Here is an 18,973-nt window from a genome sequence, read left to right as displayed (position 1 = left end):
GCACACTGGGCTGGACTTTGAGTTCTGTGTGTGAAATGGGGTCAGTTATGGAAGAGTACCTCTAGAGGTCGTGTAGAGCCCACGGAATACATTTTCCTATAAAATTGCCAAGGCAAGGTTTGTCTGAGCACCAAGGTTAGGCTGAACACCAGAGGTCTGTGGGAAAGAGCCCCATGCCTGGCTCTCCTTTTCTTGGATGTTATTAGAATGTCAAAGTCTGGCAGTGGCTTTGGGCAGCAGGCCTGAGGAAAAATAGTTTCTCTCATGAGGTCCTTGTGAGGACCAGATTCATGCGAGAGGCCTTCAGTGGCTTACAGTTGTAATGATCGGAGTGCCTCAAGAAGATGGGTGTCTGGAGAACTGGGTTATGGCACAAGGGGACATGTGGCTAATATGCTTTCCTCTTCCATCGCAGCGGAGCTGGAGTTTGCCCAAATCATCATCATCATCGTGGTGGTTACAGTGATGGTCGTGGTCATCGTCTGCCTGCTGAATCACTACAAAGTCTCCACACGGTCCTTCATCAACCGCCCGAGTCAGAGCAGGAGGCAGGAGGACGGGCTGCAGCCGGTAAGTGTGGGCCTGGGCCCCTTGGGTGCTGCCCAGGCCTCTGTCTTGGGCTCCAAAAGTGAGGCTGGGTGCTGGCAAGGGCCACAAAGCAGAACAGCCTCTCATGTCAGCCCACTGTGGTTCAGAGGTATTGAAAACTCTCTATTGAAGGTTAATGTACTTAGGGAAAAGTACACGCATCTTGAGTGTTCAGCTGTGAATTCTCACAAACTGAACACACCTGTGTATCCAGTACCCAGTCAGGAAAGAGACATGACCAGCCCCTGTCTAGATGGCTGTCAGTGCAGATTAGTTTCAACTGCTTTTGAACTTTATAACAATAGAATCACACAGTAGGTGCTATTTTGTGTCTGGCTTCTTTCAGTCAACGTTGTACTTGTGAAATCCATCCATGCTGTTATGTAGAGACCTGTTGTTAAATATGGTCTAGGAGATGTTCCAGTGATCAATAACATGCTCGTGCATCACTACCTGCATCCCTAAGTCGCTGAGGCGGTTCAGCAGTGCCGTGGATGTGGGCAAGCTAGAAGGGCAGCAGTGGGACAGCAGAGGCTTGGGGTCTCCTCAGGTGGATCAGAGGGGGTTGGGTTGTGTAGGGGGCTCACAGAACAGCAGAACAGAAGAGTAGGGCTCTTCAGGTTGGTTATTTAAGGTTTCTAGCTACTTTTTGCCCCGAATCATCCTCCTTTTCTAGAAAATAAAACTCTAATATTCAGCTGAACTGCTCTGTGATCTTTACCTGGGAGACCAAGGGCCATTGGAACTTTCTGTTCTGAGCTGGTTTTATAATCTGTGGTTCTAGTCGCTTTCAGTGAAAGGCTTGGGAATGGTGAGTTTAGGCAATTATAATTCTTGGCTTTGGTGGTGGGCAAAGGAGGCAGAATCCCCTCATGATACTCAGCCCCTCAGAGTGTGTGTGTCAGGACCAGGGCTGTCTGGTAACCGGCTTAGGGAGGCCATCGTGAGTGTAGGGGTGCAGCCATCCTGGCGGGCATGGTGGAGTGGCAGCTGGGCCCAGGGCCCCTGGGACCCCTCAGGAGGGCAGGGTCATGCTTCATTGGGGCTGCAGAGTTGCTCAGTGAGCCATCAGCTCTGCTGTCCCCGTGGACATGGAAGAAACTGAGGTTTGCTGAGTATTCTGTGTCCACAACAGGCAGAGGGAGAGGGAAGAGATAGGGCGGCTGTGTGCCACCTCTCAGAACCAGAGATGAGACGGGATGCCAGAGGGGCTGCCAGGATCAGTCCTGAGAAAGAACCCTTTTCTCCCCTTGCTTTCCCTTGTCCTCTGCTGTCTCCTTCCTTCATCTCCCCAGGTCCCCATTAGGGTCCATGAGCCACCCCGCTACCCCAGACTGGGAGCTCCCCTGCCAGTCAAGTGATGGGACGGGCACACACATGCTCTTATACTAGCAAAGAGGCATGGCAGGAAGACAGTTTTACAAAGGCAGAAAAGCAAAATCCAGATGTGTTTTTACTTGGAGTGTGTCTTCTCTTTCGTTGGGAAGTGGGTTCTTGTGGATCCCCTCTCCCAGGGAAGCAGTTTGCCTGTGTCCACCCTGCTCAGGGGCTGCTGGGCAGCAAGGCCTCCCTTTCTTGAAATTGAGAAGGTAATTAAGTGACTTTCAGAAGTTCCTTCAGGGCTCCACACTGCATAGTGAGTGAAGACAATCAATAGCAGTGATTGTGTCCGCAGAGATCTTGACCACTGTCTGTGCCTGATTTTGTTAATCAGCACTTAAAGGTTTTGCCCCTGAGAGCTTGATCCTCGTTCTGAGCTCTGGTTGTAGAGCTGCAGGCTGTGCACAGCATAGGGTTGAGTTCCTTTGCTACTACTAAGCTATTTTTTCTTTTCTTTGAGTGACCTAGTACGGGTGCTGTTGCTTCTCAAGGGCTGGATCTTTCTCCTCAATAAAATGGGAATGTGGATATTGCACAGCTTAGCAATGGGCTCTGTTCAACATTTTACAAACTTGAGATGTATTTTTACACAGTGACCAGAGACAATTCAGGCCTAGACTGGAGCTCCATTTCATGACTCAGACTATTAGCCTAGTTTATAGTCCAGAGAGGGAAGAGAGAGGGTGAGGAAGAAACCTGACTTCTCTCCTGGACACAGATACAAATCTAGGTAACACTGTGGCCACATGTTCGCTTGCAGTCCTCTTCTCTGTCCAGGAATGTGCCCCCCACCAGGCTTCTTGCCTCCTCACTACCTACTTCTCCTCCCCAATTCCATTTTAAAAATGCCACTTCTCTTGATACCGTACTGGGAGAGCAATCTGATTTACACTCATGGTTGCCAACCAGGGGCGATTTTGCCCCTTTGGGGATATGTAACAATGTTGGGAGGCGTTTTTGATTGTCACAACTTGGGGAGAGAGTGATACAGGGATGCTCTAAATGTCCTGCAATGCACAGCCCATGACAAAGAATGATCTGACTCCAAACATCAGTGTTGCCAAAGTGGAGAACTCCTGATCTCACCAGGTGCTGAATGCCACCCTTCCCAGAGGCACTTTGCTGTTAGAGGAGGATGCCTGTTAAAATAAGTGGGTCTCTCCTGGCTGACTCTGAGGCTTCAACAGAGCAAAGAGAATGCTTCCCAGCAGCACCGTGGAAAGAGTTGGGGGTCCACAGGAAACTTGCGTGATCGAAGGGTCCTGGTCTGGGACTCTGCCTTGGGAACAGTTTTCCCCAGAGATTTCTGCCTTCGTTTGTTCATTCAGTCATTCATTGGGCATGAGCCAGACACTGAGCAAGATAATGAATAAACAATGCAATGTGTCCTTGCCATGGTCTTCTCCCAACCCTCCTCCCCACCATCAGCAGCATCCACCTGGCTAATGCTAATTGGCATTTTCTCAATATTATTGGGGGAAGCTGGGGGTCTCTAGTGGCCATTTGTGTATGTGGGGTGGGGTGTATATCAAGTGGCTGTAAACTGTAGGAGGGGTTTGCGATGGGGCATGAGGACTCAGTGTGGGGCAGTTTCAAGTTGCCCTTCCAGGTGGCCCTCCCTCAGCATCCCAAGGTGGCCACCTGTGCCAACCAGCCTCCTCTCCTGAGGGGCTTAGAAGAAGCTGGCAGGGGCATGGCTGGACAGTCTCAGCACGGTGGGGAAGGGCCTCCTCTTACTGACTGAGCACATCAATGCCAGCCTTCCGGGCTCCTTGCGGCGTTGTGCGAATTTGTGCTCCTTGGGGGAAAGGTGACTGGTGAAGATGGATGTGTGTTTGTGGTTGCTGCTGTCCATGTGGTTTCATGTCTGCTGTCAGAGCACCTGAGAGCTCCTGGAGTGCCTGTCACTTTGTCAGCATCTAAATCCCCTCTGCCCAGGAGCCTGAGTGAAGGAGGCTGCAGCACCCAGCTAGTTGGCAGCTTGTGGGTGCGGGGTGCCCCCTGCTGGTCTCACTATGGGTGAGTGTCTCATGGTTCTGAGTCTGTGCATTGCTGGGACACCATCTCTCCCCCACTTCAAGGGGGCTTTTGGCCCATTTGTTCTGGAACTATCTGAGGTCTCCATGAGCATGGTAGTGAAAGGGGTATTTATTTTAAACCGGTGTGAGAAGGGCTGGACACTTAACATTTTTGGTTAAATTTATTTTTATATATTTCTACTGGAAGATTTAATAGTCAAGATGGAAAAGTAAAGGACAATATAGTTGGGTTTCGTTTTTGAGGAAGAGGCTGAACATGTAGATGTTCTGATTAGGTTGAGGAAACTTCACTACCCGGTGTGAGCTGCCGTCTCCTCACTTATGGGCTTTCCACTTCAACCAAAGGGAAAAGCGAGACTGAGGTTAATAAGACAGGATCTTAGTGGCTCTGAATATCCCTGGTTCTCAGGGAAGGTCTTCTTCTGTAAATGGTGAGTTGGACCAGTTGCCCCTTTGGGCCAAGTGCTGGGCTCACCCTGATTCCAGAAGGTTTGCTTTGTGCAGTCAAAGGCACCTTCCTCAGTGAGGGGGGTGCCTGAGCCCCAATTGCAGCATGCCCCTTCTTCCTTACGCAGTACCTAATCCCCTGGTCTCCTCCCTTGGTGGCTCCAACAGTTCCCGTTGAAAGCACACACTTTGTGCCAACTCCCCTCTTGGCCAAGGAGGGAATGGATGGAGTCTTCGTTGGCCAAGGCCAGTCATCCTTCATCGCTACGGTGTCTCTGAGACACCGTTCCCAGGAAGCCCAGGAGATGGGATGGCCCTGAATTTGGTGGAAGCAGCCATTTCTGTCTGAAAATGAAAGAGAGCAACCCAGGCTTAAATTAAATTAAAAGAAAAGTAAATGGTTAGATAATGGCAAGCAGCGGTGAATGGGTTTGTGTTACAAACTCATATGTCTTCTTTCTGAGATAGGCTTGGCTTATTTTTTAGAGCCTGGTTTATGTGATTTCAAAGCTTTGGGACTGTCTAGATTTCTTTTCATTATCTTAGACTGCCAAGTAATAGGAAAACAATAAAGGGGCATAAATATTCTGGACATGGCCCTGAGAGATGTTTGTACAAGTCGCTGGAGCTTTTCTTGCCAGAACTCGGGGAAGCCTGAGAGACCTTTTCTGACAGCCTGTAGCCCAGCCCAAAGGGGTTAGCTGAACCCACCTGGACAGCCCAGGGTGTGATGGACAGTGGACAATGGGCAAGGCTGAGGTGGTGGGCCATCTACTGAGGAACAGCAGAGGAACAGGAACATTTTACTTACTTTGAACCATATGAAATTGTGGGTATTCAGCCATTCTGACCTATAAAAACAGCAATTTCAATTTAAAAATTAACAAAAGGAGTCATGTCAGGCATTTCTTTATTACCAGGGATTAAATCAATTGTGAAAATACTGGTGCCTGGGCCTCCCTGAGGAGACAAAGCAGCACCAGGCCGGCACTCAGCACAGCCAGTGCTACACCAGCTCCAGGGAGGAACGTGGGGAAGGAAACCATTTGTTTTGTCCCCCAGCTGTTAGGAAGGAGGACAAGGACTGCAGCTGCCAGCTGTGTCAGTGCAGAAGCTTGGGTTCCTCCAGTCTAAAGTGCTCTGGTATGGAGAAAGTCCACACCCAAAGACCTTCCCTGAAGACGTTGTAGATCTGGCCTGGGGTATGGCCAGTGTATGCAGTTTGCCCCACAGAGTGTTTTGACAAAACTTGATGGAACTTGTAAAAACTGGGAGATTTCATATAATAATTGCAATTTACATCTTTTCTTGAAAAGTGAGCGTATCGGGCCACACTGGCCTCTATTCCTGTCTGGCACCCCGAGGCTGGGTCTGCAAAGCAGCCACCACTCAAGATGGGCTGGTGCTCACCTTTTGGCTGTGGTACCATCTCTCTATGTGGAATCCTCAGCAGTGGGCAGAGTGCCAAGGCCATTTGTTGGTTTACATAGTGGTGATTGTTTTTTAGAGAAAATATTCTTCTGCACTCATGCCTTTACCACAAGGGTGAAAACAAAGATAGATCAAGAGGGCCATTGGTTTCCAGAAAAATGGGAAAGAAATTCCTTGTGAAAGTAAAGAGCATTCTTAAAAGATAAGTTATTCAACCAAGTGAGTCTGGACCAATAGAGTACAGTGTTTCCTACGCCCAGCCTGACATGCTCATTCCTGGCCCCTGCTGTCCAGTCATCTCCCTGGGGCAGGACCTACCTCTCTGCGGCTGGAGTCTGTGGCCAAGAGGGCAAAGGTGGCTGTGGGCTCCTCTCTTCCGGTCTTGGGAGCAAGGATGGCGTGAGGATGGGCAGTTCTGGACACTTCTGAGAAACCACTCAAGAACCTACCACACTGGGCTAGTTGAACCCGCCTGGACAGCCCACAGGCTGTGTCCCGGGGTCCAGTGAAGGGCACAGGGTATGTGGGAGTTACCACACACACAGTTCATTCTCACTGTGACTGAAGAGCTGGACTGCTGTGCACCTGCCTATTCTCATTTCTATCTGCTTCAGCCTGTGTTTAGAAAAGCATTTCCAAAATTATAGAAATGAACTATTTTCAGTAAAGTGCAAAAAAATGAACTAAAGGGCTTGATGATGCAGTTATAATAGGCACGTCTCTGACACTTTAGACTACAGAGAGTCACAGGCTTCATTTAGCATGGGACTGGGATGAAAGATGGCAGGGGACAGCTTGCTTGTGAGTTAGGCAGATTCTTACTGCACCATAGGACCAGGGCTGTTTGTTGTCAGCTTTCCCAGTAACAGTTCTCCATTATTTCACGAGCTGCTGAAACTGCGTTTCCAAGTGTCAAGGGGAGTGCAAGGGGCAGGTCAGCGCCTACTATAAACTCCAAGTACAGGTTTCCTACCATCAGCCATGCTGTTTCTCTCTCTGAATGAGTGAGGGTGTTCACGTAGTCAAGCTGCCAGTTGCCCTTTGGTGTTTCTAATTGAAGCATTAGAAGATAGATAATTTTAACAACGTCAAAATGAGAATGTTTCCCTTCAAATAAGAGAAACAAAAGGCCAATCTGCTGGCAAAAATTGGATAAGGATGCTGGGTCATAGCTGTTACATAGCAGAGTCTTACCTGAACAAAAGTAGACAGACCTTTTCAATAGCCAAGATTTGTTTTTAAAGCAATGTGAGTAGCTCAAATAGTCCTTCTACAGATGTTGTCATTGCTCAGAACAGTTTTGAAATTACCTTCAGAGCTTCTAGATCATGTTTTGGAAATTTTTCAAGGGAAGTTTTTTTTTTAATTCTCAATGATAACAAGTCTTAATTTTTCTTATTTGTTCTCTGAGGGTGGATTTGATTTTTGGGACCAGCTAAAATCCATTTAGATTTAAATCATATGAATGACATGGCTGATCAAGCTAAATGATACAATTTTGGTGCAAAGCCAAGTGTGACTCAATTAGTAAGACTGGTGTTGTCCGAGTTACAAACTGATGCTGTAGAGAAAGGTCAGGAAGGACCCACAGCAAAATGATGGCTTCCTCTGGGGAGGAGCGGGGCTGAGAGGAGGGGAGCAAACAGAGCCTGGTTCTGTGTTGTTAAAACTTTTATGGTAAGAATATTTGTATATTACTTTTGCAATTAAAAAAGCATCCTCTGCTCACATAAACTGATCCTGAAGACAATTCCAATAATGTTCTGATCACATATAGACTTCCATGGTAACTCATTTGAACATGGTTGGATATTGTGGCAAAAGAATGCTAAAATCAGATTTTTAAATAAAATTGATAAAAATTTTATAAACCTTCTAAATAGGCATTAGCATTAATAATCTAATGGTAAAGTTTGTTTGTTTGTTTTGTTTGTTTTTACTTAGTCCTTGAAAGTTGCTGTGGTTTGTTCTGGGGGAAAAAAGTTCTCTAACTTATTCTGAGTGGTCCTTGGTGGGGAGGCCCCCAGGGCTGTCAAAAGACCCCAAGGGAGGAAGCTGGGTTCTGGCTCTGTGTTAATCCCCTGCCAGCTCTGTGGCCTGGAGGAAAGTATTTGCCCCTGTGCCTCAGCTCCCTCTCACAAATTAAAGGAGGTGATTGTGCCTGCCTAGGCTGGTAGTGTGTGGTTCCACATTTCCCTGTTGCCTTGAGCTTTCTAATGCCCAGACTGCTTTCTCTTGCAGTCTAATTGCTCACTCTCCCCCAGCAACAAGCCATGTAGCTACATGGGAGAGGCACCCATGTAGCTCCTTTTCTGCTTGCTCCTCAGGGCCTGTAGATCTCCCTGATCCATTGTGTTCTGGAAGTATAAAGAATTCCCTTTCTTTTCTTCCCAGCAGACCTTCCTAGATGATTTGTCTTTCTCTTAAGGGAAGTGCCCTAGATTGAGTAGAGTTGGGAGGGAAATATTGAGTCTTGAGAAGAAGTCCAAGAGGAATAAAGGCGGAAATGCTGAAGAGAATACAGTCATTGACATCTAGAGGATTGCCTTTACATCTAAGCTGCTACTGCCATCTAGGGTGAAAAAGACAGGGATACTAAAGCATTTGGATGGTAGAGAAGTTGCATGAAAAAAGGGAAGAAATGAGAGAAAATTGATTTTATTGGAAAGTAAAGGTGTTGCTGAATATCCAAAGATCAGTTTTACCTAGTCTTTGAGATTCTCACCCTGGGACAGGGTTGAAAAAATAGGTTTCCAAATATTTGGGGCCATACAATACATTCATTCACTGGGAGAAAGCCTTGGGTAAAAGCCAAAATATCCAGCAATGGCCTTGCTTTACCACGCACTGGCTGTGTCACCTCCAGTGAGTAATGTACCCTCTTTGGGCCTCAGTTTCCTCCTATCTAAAATGAGGGATAATTGGCTTAGATCAGAGACTTTCAAATTGTTTTTGACCACAAAGAACAGTAAGAAACACATTTTACATCACAATCCAGAATACTCATATATGCAACTAAAGCAGAAGTTTCACCAAACTATACTTACAGAAAACATACTCAGATATTTTCTATTCTGTTTCATTTTTTGGGATGCTGGCTGTGACCCACTTAAATTGATTTTCCAACTGTCTCAGTGGTTGCAACTCACAGTTTGAAAAACACTGTATTAGATGTTTCCATTCCCACAGAGAGCTGGTTGTTTCCAGTCCCCACATCTGATGATTCCTGTGATCCTCTGTGTTGTGTGTGGAAAGGAGATTTTAGCTGAGAGCATAAAACCAAGAGGGTTCGGGGCATGGGAGTGGTCTCACATGATCACAGTGCACGTGGACCCAAGGCAGCAGGCTTCAGCCACAGCTTACAGTGGAAGCCCCAGTAAGTCATGGTCACAGATTCCTCCCTTTTAATGCTATAGTTGTACCCTTTGGGTGGAAAAAGATCCAAGAGATACAGAAATAAAAAAGATTATAAGAGAATACTATGAACAGTTGTATATCAACAAATTGGATAAACTAGATGAAATGGACAAATTCCTAGAAACACCCTACTAAGACTGAAACGTGAAGAAATAGAAAATCTGAATAGATCTGTAACTAGTAAGGAAATTGAATCAATAATCAAAAACCTCCCAACAAAGAAAATCCCTAGACCAGACGGCTTCACTGGTGAATTCTACCAAACATTTAAAGAAGAATTGACACCAATCCTTCTCAAACTCTTCCAAAAATTGAAGAGAGGAAACACTTTCTAACTCATTCTATGAGGCCAGCATTACCCTGATATCAAAGCCAGTCAAAGACATAACAGAAAAAGAAAACCAAAGACCAATATCCCTTCTGACTATTAATGCAAAAATCCTCAACAAAATACTAGCAAACTGAATTCAGCAGCATACTAAAAAGGTTATATACCATGACCAAGTGGGGTTTATTCCTGTAATGCAAAGATGGTTCCACATGAAAATCAATCAGTGTAATACAGCACATTACAGAATGAAGGGAAAAAAACTACATAATCATCTTATTGATGAAAAGGTATTTGACATAATTCAACACTTTTTCATGATAAAAACATTCAACAAACTAGGGTAGAAGAAACTCTCTCAACATAATAACGGCCATCTATGAAAAGCGCAAAGCTAACATCATACTCAATGGCGAAGTGCTGAAAGCTTTTCCTCTAAGATCAGGAACAAGACAAGGGTGCATACTTTCACCACTTTTTCAACGTAGTGTTTAATGGAAGTTTTGGCCAGAGCAATTAGGCAAGAAAAAGAAATAAAAGGCATTACAATTGGAAAGGAAAAAGTAAAATTATCTCTGTTTGCAGATGACATGATCTTATTTGTAAAAAACCCTAAAAATTCCAACAAACAAAAAAAAACCCTACTAGAACTCATAAATTCAGCAAAGTTGCAGGATATAAAATCAACATGCAAAATCAGCTGCATTTCTTGACATTAACAATGAACAATCCAAAAAGGAAATTAAGAAAACAATTCAATTTACAATAAAAAGCATCAAAAAGAATACAATACTTAGCAATAAACTTAACCAAAGAGGTGAAAATTTTGTACACTGAAAACTATACAATGTTGATGAAGGAAATTAGACAGAAATAAATGGAGAGACATCTCGTGTTCGTGGATTGGAAGACTTGATTGACATGGTTAAGATAGCAGTAGTACCCAAAATAATCTACAGATTCATTGCAAACCCTATCGAAATCCCAACATTATCTTTTGCAGAAGTAGAAAAGTCCATCCTAAAATTCATGTGCTGTCTCAAGGGACCCCCCACCCCCTCTGCACCCCCATAGCCAAAATAATATTGAACAAGAATAACAAAGTTGGAAGTCTCGCACTTCCTGATTTCAAAACTTACAAAGCTACAGTAGCAAAACAGTGTGATACTGGCATACACACATATAGACCAATGGAATATAATAGAGAGCCCAGGAATAAACTCTTCCATATATGGTCAAATGATTTTCTACACGGGTGCCAAGAATATACAAGGAGAAAGGACGATATTTTCAAAAATGGTACTGGGAAAACTGGATATCCACAGGCAAAATAATGACATTGAACCCTTATACCATATACAAAAAATTAACTCAAAATGGATCAAAAACCTAAATGTAAGAGCTAACTCTATAAAACTCTTAAAACAATGGGGGAAAAGCTTCATGACATTGGATTTGGCAATGATTTCTTGCATATGACACCAAAAGCATAGGCAACAAAAGAAAAAATAGATAAATTGGACTTCAAAAATTAAAAACTTTTGTTCGTCAAAGGACACTATCAAGAAAGTGAAGAGGCAACTCACAGAACAGGAGGAAATATTTGCAAATCATATATCTGATAAAGGATTGATATCTAGAATAGATAAAGAACTCCTACAACTCAACAACAAAATAAGAGACAGCCCAATTTAAAAATAGGCAAAGGACTCAAATAGACATTTCTCCAAAGAAGATATACAAATGGCCAATAAGCACATGAGAAGAACTCAGTATCATTAATTGTATTGTTAATTTTTTGTGTCAACTTGACTGGGCTAAGCGATGCCCAGATAGCTGGTAAAACATTATTTCTGGACGTGTCTGTGAGAGTAATTCTGGAAGAAATTAACATTTGACTCAACAGACTGAGTAAAGAAAATCTGCCCTCACCAATGTGGGCAAGCATCATCCAATCCATTGAGGGCCCGAATAGAACAAAAAGGTGGAGGAAGGGCAGATTCTCTCTCTCTCTCTCTCCTTGAGATCCATCTTCTCCTGCCCTCAGATGTTGGAGCTCCTGGTTCTTGGGCCTTCGGACTCCAAGACTTACACCAGTGGCCCCCCACCCAGTTCTCAGGCCTTCTGACTCAGACTGAATTATACTACTGGCTTTCCTGGTTCTCCGTCTTGCACATGACAAATTGTGGGACTTCTCCACCTCCATAACCACATGCACCAATTCTTATAATAAATATACTCATATATATCCTATTGGTTCTGTTTCTCTGGAGAACCATGACTTAATACACTAATCTTACACAAATCAAAACCATAATGAGATACCATGTCACACCCACTGGGATGGCTATTATCAAAAACCCAGAAAATAACAAGTGTTGGTGAAGATGTGAAGAAATTGGAACCCTGTGCATTGCTGTTGGAAACGTAAAATGGTACAACTGCTATGGAAAACAGTATGGTGGTTCCTCAAAATATTAAACATAGAATTACCATATGATCCAGCAATTCCACTTCTGGGTATATACCCAAAAGAATTAAAAGCAGAGATTCGAAGAGATATTTGTACACCCCTGTTCATAGCAGCATTATTCACAGTAGCCCTAAAGTGGAAACAACCAAAACATCCATCAATAGATAAATGAATAGACAAAATATGGTATATACCTACAATGGAATATTACTCAGCCTTAAAAAGGAGTGAAACGCTGACACATGCTACAGCATGGATGATCCTTAAAGACATTATGCTAAGTGAAATAAGGATACAATAGTATGTGTCCACAAAAAGACAAATATTATATGATTCCACTAATATGAGGTACCTGGAATAGTCAAATTCATAGAGACAGAGAATAGAATAGTGCTTACCAGGGGCTGAGGGGAGAAAGCAGTGGGAAGTTAGTGTTTAATGCATATAGCATTTCAGTTTGGGAAGATGAAAAAGTTCTGGAGATAGATGGTGGTGACAGTTGCGTGACAATGTGAATGTACTTGATGCCACAGAACTGTACACCTTTAAATGATTAAAATGGTAAATTTTATGTTATGTATATTTTGCCACAATAAAAAAGACAAGTCAATTTTGATTTCCCACTCACCACGGGAGAAAATATTTACAAATCATATATCATAACCACCCCCCAAAAAGTACCAAACAGGTTTAAAGGGAAAAAATATAATTATTGTGTTCCAAGTCTGCAAATAACACATCTTGATGCTGGCATCATGCAGTCATTTGGAAGATCAGGTGATTTTTTTTTTTTTATCTTTAATGCAGACATTTTAGTGTCAAGCAGATTCAATTTATGGGAAATCTTTCTGTCAATATGACTGTCCATTGACCATTCAAAAGGGGGAAAATACAAAGCAGATTCCTCAATTGTAAAGGAGTCCAAAAATGCGTGTCTTCAAGCTTGCAAGATTTGGAGCTGTCCTGTGTCCCTTTTCCACAAGATTAGATTCAGTAGAGCCCCTTGGTGACCCGCCAGCTCCTCAGGGTGGTCAAAGGGATTCATAGGCCTGGGTCCTAGTGTCTTTGCTCACCAGTGCGCCCATGGAAGCAACTTCCAGGGCCAAGCCAGGGAGGCCAGGGCTCCAGACTTTATGATTCAAAGTGCACTTAGCATGGGAGACAAACTACACGTGTGCACTCATGTGTGTGCGTGCGTGTGTGATTGTGGTTTTTGTGTACCTAGGCTGGAGGACACTGTCACAGGGGAAAGCCTCTCCCTCAGCATGTTTACTGTGGTCCAGGCTCTGCCCACAGCCTTGCAGATTCAGAAGAAAGTGTTGTCACCCTAGTCAGAGATGGTCAAACGTGAGTGATCACCTGACAGTAACTACACTAGCAGGAGAGTGACAAATCACAATGTATTCATTCACAATAAAGATTTCATTTTAGCAAATAAAAGAAGATACAAGAGAAAATAAAAGTTTGTCACAAAATTGAATGCTATAAAATTGTTTCTTTAACCTGCCTACTGTCTCCCTGCGTCCACCTCATGACATCAGAAGGAGCAGGGCATGGCACAGGTAATCTCTGCCGAAGTCTGTTCTCATGGTGATTTCCTCAGGGGGCAGCCAGTTGCCAGGCTGAGCTAACGATTTAAGAGCACAGAGAGTCATGCAACTGTGGGCCTTCATTCCGTGTAGCACCTGGGGTTGTGCTGAAATTGAGTCGTGGGAAGCTGTGGAGAAGAACTTGCCGTGAGGAGTCTCGTGAGTAATGCTGGTTTTAGGAATCAGGTTTAGGAATCCCGACTGAGAAATGTCCTGAAGAAATCTGAGATAAATGCAACTTTGCTTAAGCCTCTCGCATGCTTCCAACCTTTCCATTCAAAATGCCACCTTTGGAATAGATAATCTTGTAAATAAACAAACAAGGAAATTTCAGTGAACTCATTATTTTAAAAGAGATAACTGAAAATCACCCCCTCTTTAGTTGTGTATAACAGCCGGTAACCATTGTCTGTAATGCTAAGAGCTGCGTTGACTGAATACTTCTCTGCGAGGCCCTGTGCTAAGGAATTTAAGCACATTGTTGTACTTGAGCCTCACAACAACCTTTTACAAAGAAGGAAAATGAGGCTTAGAAAAACTAAGTGAGCTACCTGAGGTCACAGACTGAAGAGTGGCAGGGCCAAGATTCTGGTCTAGGGCTTTCCCAGCTCCAAGTCCACTTGCCCTTACAGATCCACATCTGTGTCAATAGCTGTGTCATCCATCCGGGTAATATTAAGTTGTCATCAGATAATCGCTCATTACCTTTCTTGTTACAGGGCCTTTGTTCCAGGGAGAAAACTAGAGAATAAGAAACATGCATGCAAGGCACTGCACATACAGAGAGGGCTCTGAGGCCTACTTCCTTCACCCCCAAGATTGGATGCCCTTCTTGTAAGCTTCCTGGAGCAGGTGTGACAGTCCCCCATGTGTCCTGCTCAGTTTTAATGTGTGTCTCAAATAACTGGTACTAATAATAGATAAAACATGAGTGATTTGAGAATAATATACCTTAAAAAATAAACTAGAATTGATTCAAAGTGATCCCTAGAGTGATGTCACGCTAACTCACTTGCATTCCAGAATGCTTTCTTAAGTAGAACAAGGGGGTCAGAGTGTCAGCTTAACCCTGGGGATTGTACAGACCCCCTGCTGTGCCCCCACTGCATACCCTATGGGAAGGCATGGCACAGTACCTGTCGGGTTATGTGTGCACATCATCTCTCGTGTTGCAATGGAAAAGGATCGAGATCTGCTGCTAGGAAGTATTCAGTAGACGTATAGTAAAGTAATGAATGAATAGACGGGTGGATGCTTCCCTTCCTTTTGGTTGGTATTCTTATGAAGAAACAGTTATTAGAGAGGGAATGCATTGAAGCCTGTATAAAAATATTGGCAATATTTTGTTCCTATTACTCAAAATTCTGTGAACTACTTTAAGTATTATCTTATTTCACAGCTTATTCCAAGTATAACACAATGTAATGAACTAAGCATTAGCCAAGAACATTAGACCCTTCATTGTGAGATAAAAATTGGTTTCATAATGAGGATCCAGAAATGCTGCCATTTGAGTAGATGCTAACCATATGACAAGTCCCCTTCTCCCTGAAAATGTCATCGCTGGCATTTGAAGATGAAGAAACCAAGGGGTCTAGACAAGAGGGCCCACATCTTTGAGTTTAGCTATCTGCAGTCTCTCAGATGGTACAGGGCCCTTAGAGAATGCTGGTCACAGAGTCAGATCATAGTCAGAGGACTTCACCTCACCAAGGAGAGCAAGAATCAGTGGGCTCCACCAGCAGCGTGAGCAGTTTAGTGCTAACAAGGGTGATCTGGCAATGGGCAGTATGGGACAGCCCAGAGGGGAGTGGCCAGAGCAGGTTGTGGCATGAATCTAGTGCTAGGCGGGTTCATAACTATTGGGACGGCTGAGATCCAGCCTTTCTAGAACTCTGGTCATCTTCCAGGTCTGGATTCTCTACGTATCAGCACTGGGCACAGAACTGGAATGACAGCTTCTTAACCAATGCCACCACAGCCTCTTGTAGGCTTTGTAGTTTTAACGTCTCCTATGTATCACATGGGTGAAAGGCCTGAAAAATAAGTCTCCCATAAAATGAATAAGACCGGGGGGGAGGGGCAATTGTCAGTGAACAGTTAAATAAATTGTCATTATTAAAATAGTAATGGTGGCAATAGAGGGAAGTGGAGTGGGGGTGAGGGAGAATGGTGAGTTGATGAGGCCACGCCAGTGCAGAGGAATGAGAGGTTTGGGGGAAAAGTCAATGAGTTCCACTTTGGACATGCTTAGTTTTAGGAGTCTATTAGAATCCTAGAGGCCCCCATAGTTAGCCACATCTGGAGCTCATGGGAGAAGGTGGGGCCGGATATAGACCCAATCCCCATGAGGATGGCCCTGTAAGCCATGGACAGAATGAGATGGCCCAAGCAGATTACAGTGAGAGGAGAGGGGCCCAGGGTAGGGCTCTGAGGAACTCCAACGTTTAACCAAAACTCAGAGCTAGAGGCATCCCTCAAGGGATGGGCAGAGTGGCCAGAGAAGTCAGGATGTGCACCAGGAGGGGGTGATGTTGCTGAGGTCAACGAGAGGGTGCAGTGCTGCTGGGAGGACAGGTGAGAGGAGGGCCAAAAAGCGCCGAATGGATTTAATAAGAAGAAGGTTGATGTGAATTTGGTGAAATATAAGATTGAGTGTGCACAAGGCTTGATGTGGGTCTCTTTTAGGCATTTTTCCAGTATGCTAATTTTTAGGGAAATAAAGCCATTGAGGATGGTTATTGCCATTATCAGAAAATGTGCAACCCCCTACTTCTGGGTCACTTCCCTCCCACTTCATTTGGTGGTGTTATCTCTGGCCATTACGCTGCACACTGTGCTTTAATCTGCTGCTTTTGCTGTCACCTGGTGCCAGTTCTCAGGATGGAAGGTTAGAACTGGACATCAGTGAGGTGTCTGGTGGGCAGGAGTGGCACCGAGCTGCAGTTTGAAGGAGAGGAAGAGGAGCTAGGATGGAATCATGACTTGTAGAAACATGGGAGGATGAATTTTTATACTATTTTCAATATGAGAGTCGCTACAACAACCCAGAACTATGGTGATTGTTTCACTTTGACCCAGAGGAACACATGCTCTGAAGTGCTGTACAAGCCGCCTTCGCCCAGTGAAGGCTGCCCGCAGTTGTGGGTCAGCCACTTCATCAGACTCGCCTTTGGTCTGTCACCATGCCAGAGCTGTAATGGCTCATCATATAACTTTATAGTCAGACCTTAGGCGCAGACTTCCTCTAAATGCAGCTGGGTCCGTTGATACTTTTGCTGCTGATTCCATAATGTCCTGCGAGTGTCTTAGGAACAGATTGTATCTATTGGACAAACGCCCTGTTTAGCAGTGAAGGGGGTATTTGTACTGAATGCAGGCCTACAGAAGGGAGCAAGAGAGAATGGGCCTTTGGGTCTACAGACTGAGGGGTATTTTCCTAGACTGAGGGGTATTTTCCCTCGTGGGTCTACCTTGGCACGTGTGGGCTCTCAGGAGGCTCAGTGATCGCACAAGGCCATGTATGCATATTCCTGGGTGTCCAAAAATACAGGCATCTGCTTCCCCTCAAGAGTTCTTATTCGCTTTATTACAGTGACAGGTCTTTAGCCAGCAGCCCAACAGACCCTTGCTAATAGCCAACAATTTGGATTCAAAAGGGATAACATATTGAAATGCTTTGTAAACAAGTTTATGGTGTAAGAAATGATGGCTTAATAATGCCTGCTATTTGCCTGTCACCTTGTCAGTCTGGCCAAACATTTTTGAAAAAAGATATTAAGCAACTAGATGTCAAGTTACACTGCCTTGTGAATATACAGACGAAGAATAAATTCACTAGAAGATGCTTGAAGGGCATTCAAGCTTTGGAAACTCAGTTTTCAGTTTGAAAGCCAACCAGTGTGGCTGGGCAGTCCCTTTCTTCTGCTGCTGCTTAACTCAAAGCTGAGTTGCAATTCAGAAGGGCCTTGGCTGGCGCTTAGCCGGCTGTGGTGACGCACCTTTGTGTGGGGTAGGCCTCTGCATGAGAGCTGAATTCACCCAGGCCCGACCCTGGTCCAGAAGTCACTGAATACAGTTTGATGACACATTGAATGTATTTCAAACATACAAGTACATGGATTGAAAGACGTTTGACTTCAAATCTATTTCATATCCAGTCTATTTCAAATTTACTTTGGCTGTAACCCTAACTTCCTAACTTTTCCTTTTGGTCACAATTCTCCATTTAGATGGTAGGTGTAATAAAGGACCAGTTCTTTGTCATTCGGGGTTTTAAGCAGGTCTGCTACTATCAAAGAGGAATGTGATCCCTTAATTTTGGGTGCTGCTGTATGAAACTAATGATTTTCTTATGATGTTTCTTGTCCCCGTCTCTACTGCCAGGAAGGGCGCCTGTGGCCTTCAGACAGCTCTGGACCTCGGCCAGGTGCCTCAGAGGTAAGGGAGTGGACAAGGTTGGGGTGTGGGTGGCAGGAGGGGGGGGGAGGAGGGAAATAAACCATTGCAACAAAATTGGTGGAGAGGTTAAATGTATTACAGCATAGATTAAGAAATAACACATTTAAATTAAGGCATATGCCTGTAACTTTGGTTAAAAAGGTGGGGGATGGGTTTTTTCCTAGAATCTCCTAGGGATTATCTGTGCTAGTCTAAAGCTCCTTACAGAAACAGATTGAGAGTCACTGATCTTTACATGATCCTATAAGCTGCTAATAATGAGGTCTGGCAGATGTGGGCATAGTTTATAAATATCGTAGTATGATTCATTCCCACATCTCCAAGTTTAATAGTATGACATTAAAAATAACATAGTGTTTTGCTTTTAAGTAAAAAATATGGTATGAGAGAAGTCAATGGATATATATATATGTATGTATGTGTACACACACATATATATGTGTGTGTATATATGTAAAATATCTTTCCTCTAGAAGAAACTTGGATGGTGGAATAGATGAGAAGATTATTTAAGAAATATAGTACCTGGATTCATTTTGGAAAAAAAATCTATAATCATATTTACTTTGGAATAGAAAACATTTTTCATGTCAGTTACTAAAAATAACTACAGGAAACTTTTATCCAGAAAGAAATAACTAGAAAAGACTAGAAACCAGAAAGAAAAAGAAGTCACTTGTTCCATATTTTTTAAAAGTAATTGATAGGGCAACAAGCTCCTATAAATAATTCATAAATTGACCCAATGCCTCATACCTGCTCCAAGTACCATTATGGGAAATTATAACATATTTATAATGAAAACTCTGAGCTGCTCCCC

The 18,973-nt window shown here is 43.9% G+C and overlaps 1 protein-coding gene across 1 annotated transcript in view; it reads left to right on the top strand.

The window, feature by feature from the left end:
• The window catches only part of LDLRAD4 (low density lipoprotein receptor class A domain containing 4), a 392,230-nt gene that overhangs the window by 365,208 nt on the left and 8,049 nt on the right, over nucleotides 1–18,973 (top strand). Inside the window, exons 5-6 of the mRNA XM_087438921.1 lie at nucleotides 416–570; nucleotides 18,079–18,132. Of these exons, the coding sequence (XP_087295047.1) occupies nucleotides 416–570; nucleotides 18,079–18,132 (209 nt within the window). The remainder of the gene's footprint in view (nucleotides 1–415; nucleotides 571–18,078; nucleotides 18,133–18,973) is intronic.

Source organism: Ceratotherium simum, chromosome 14 (genome assembly GCF_057802395.1).
Source record: "Ceratotherium simum simum isolate JZ-2026a chromosome 14, ASM5780239v1, whole genome shotgun sequence".
In the NCBI taxonomy this organism is placed as follows: Eukaryota; Metazoa; Chordata; class Mammalia; order Perissodactyla; family Rhinocerotidae; genus Ceratotherium; species Ceratotherium simum.
The sequence above is the reverse complement of the archived record's forward strand: the minus strand, read 5'-3'. Positions and strand labels throughout refer to the sequence as shown.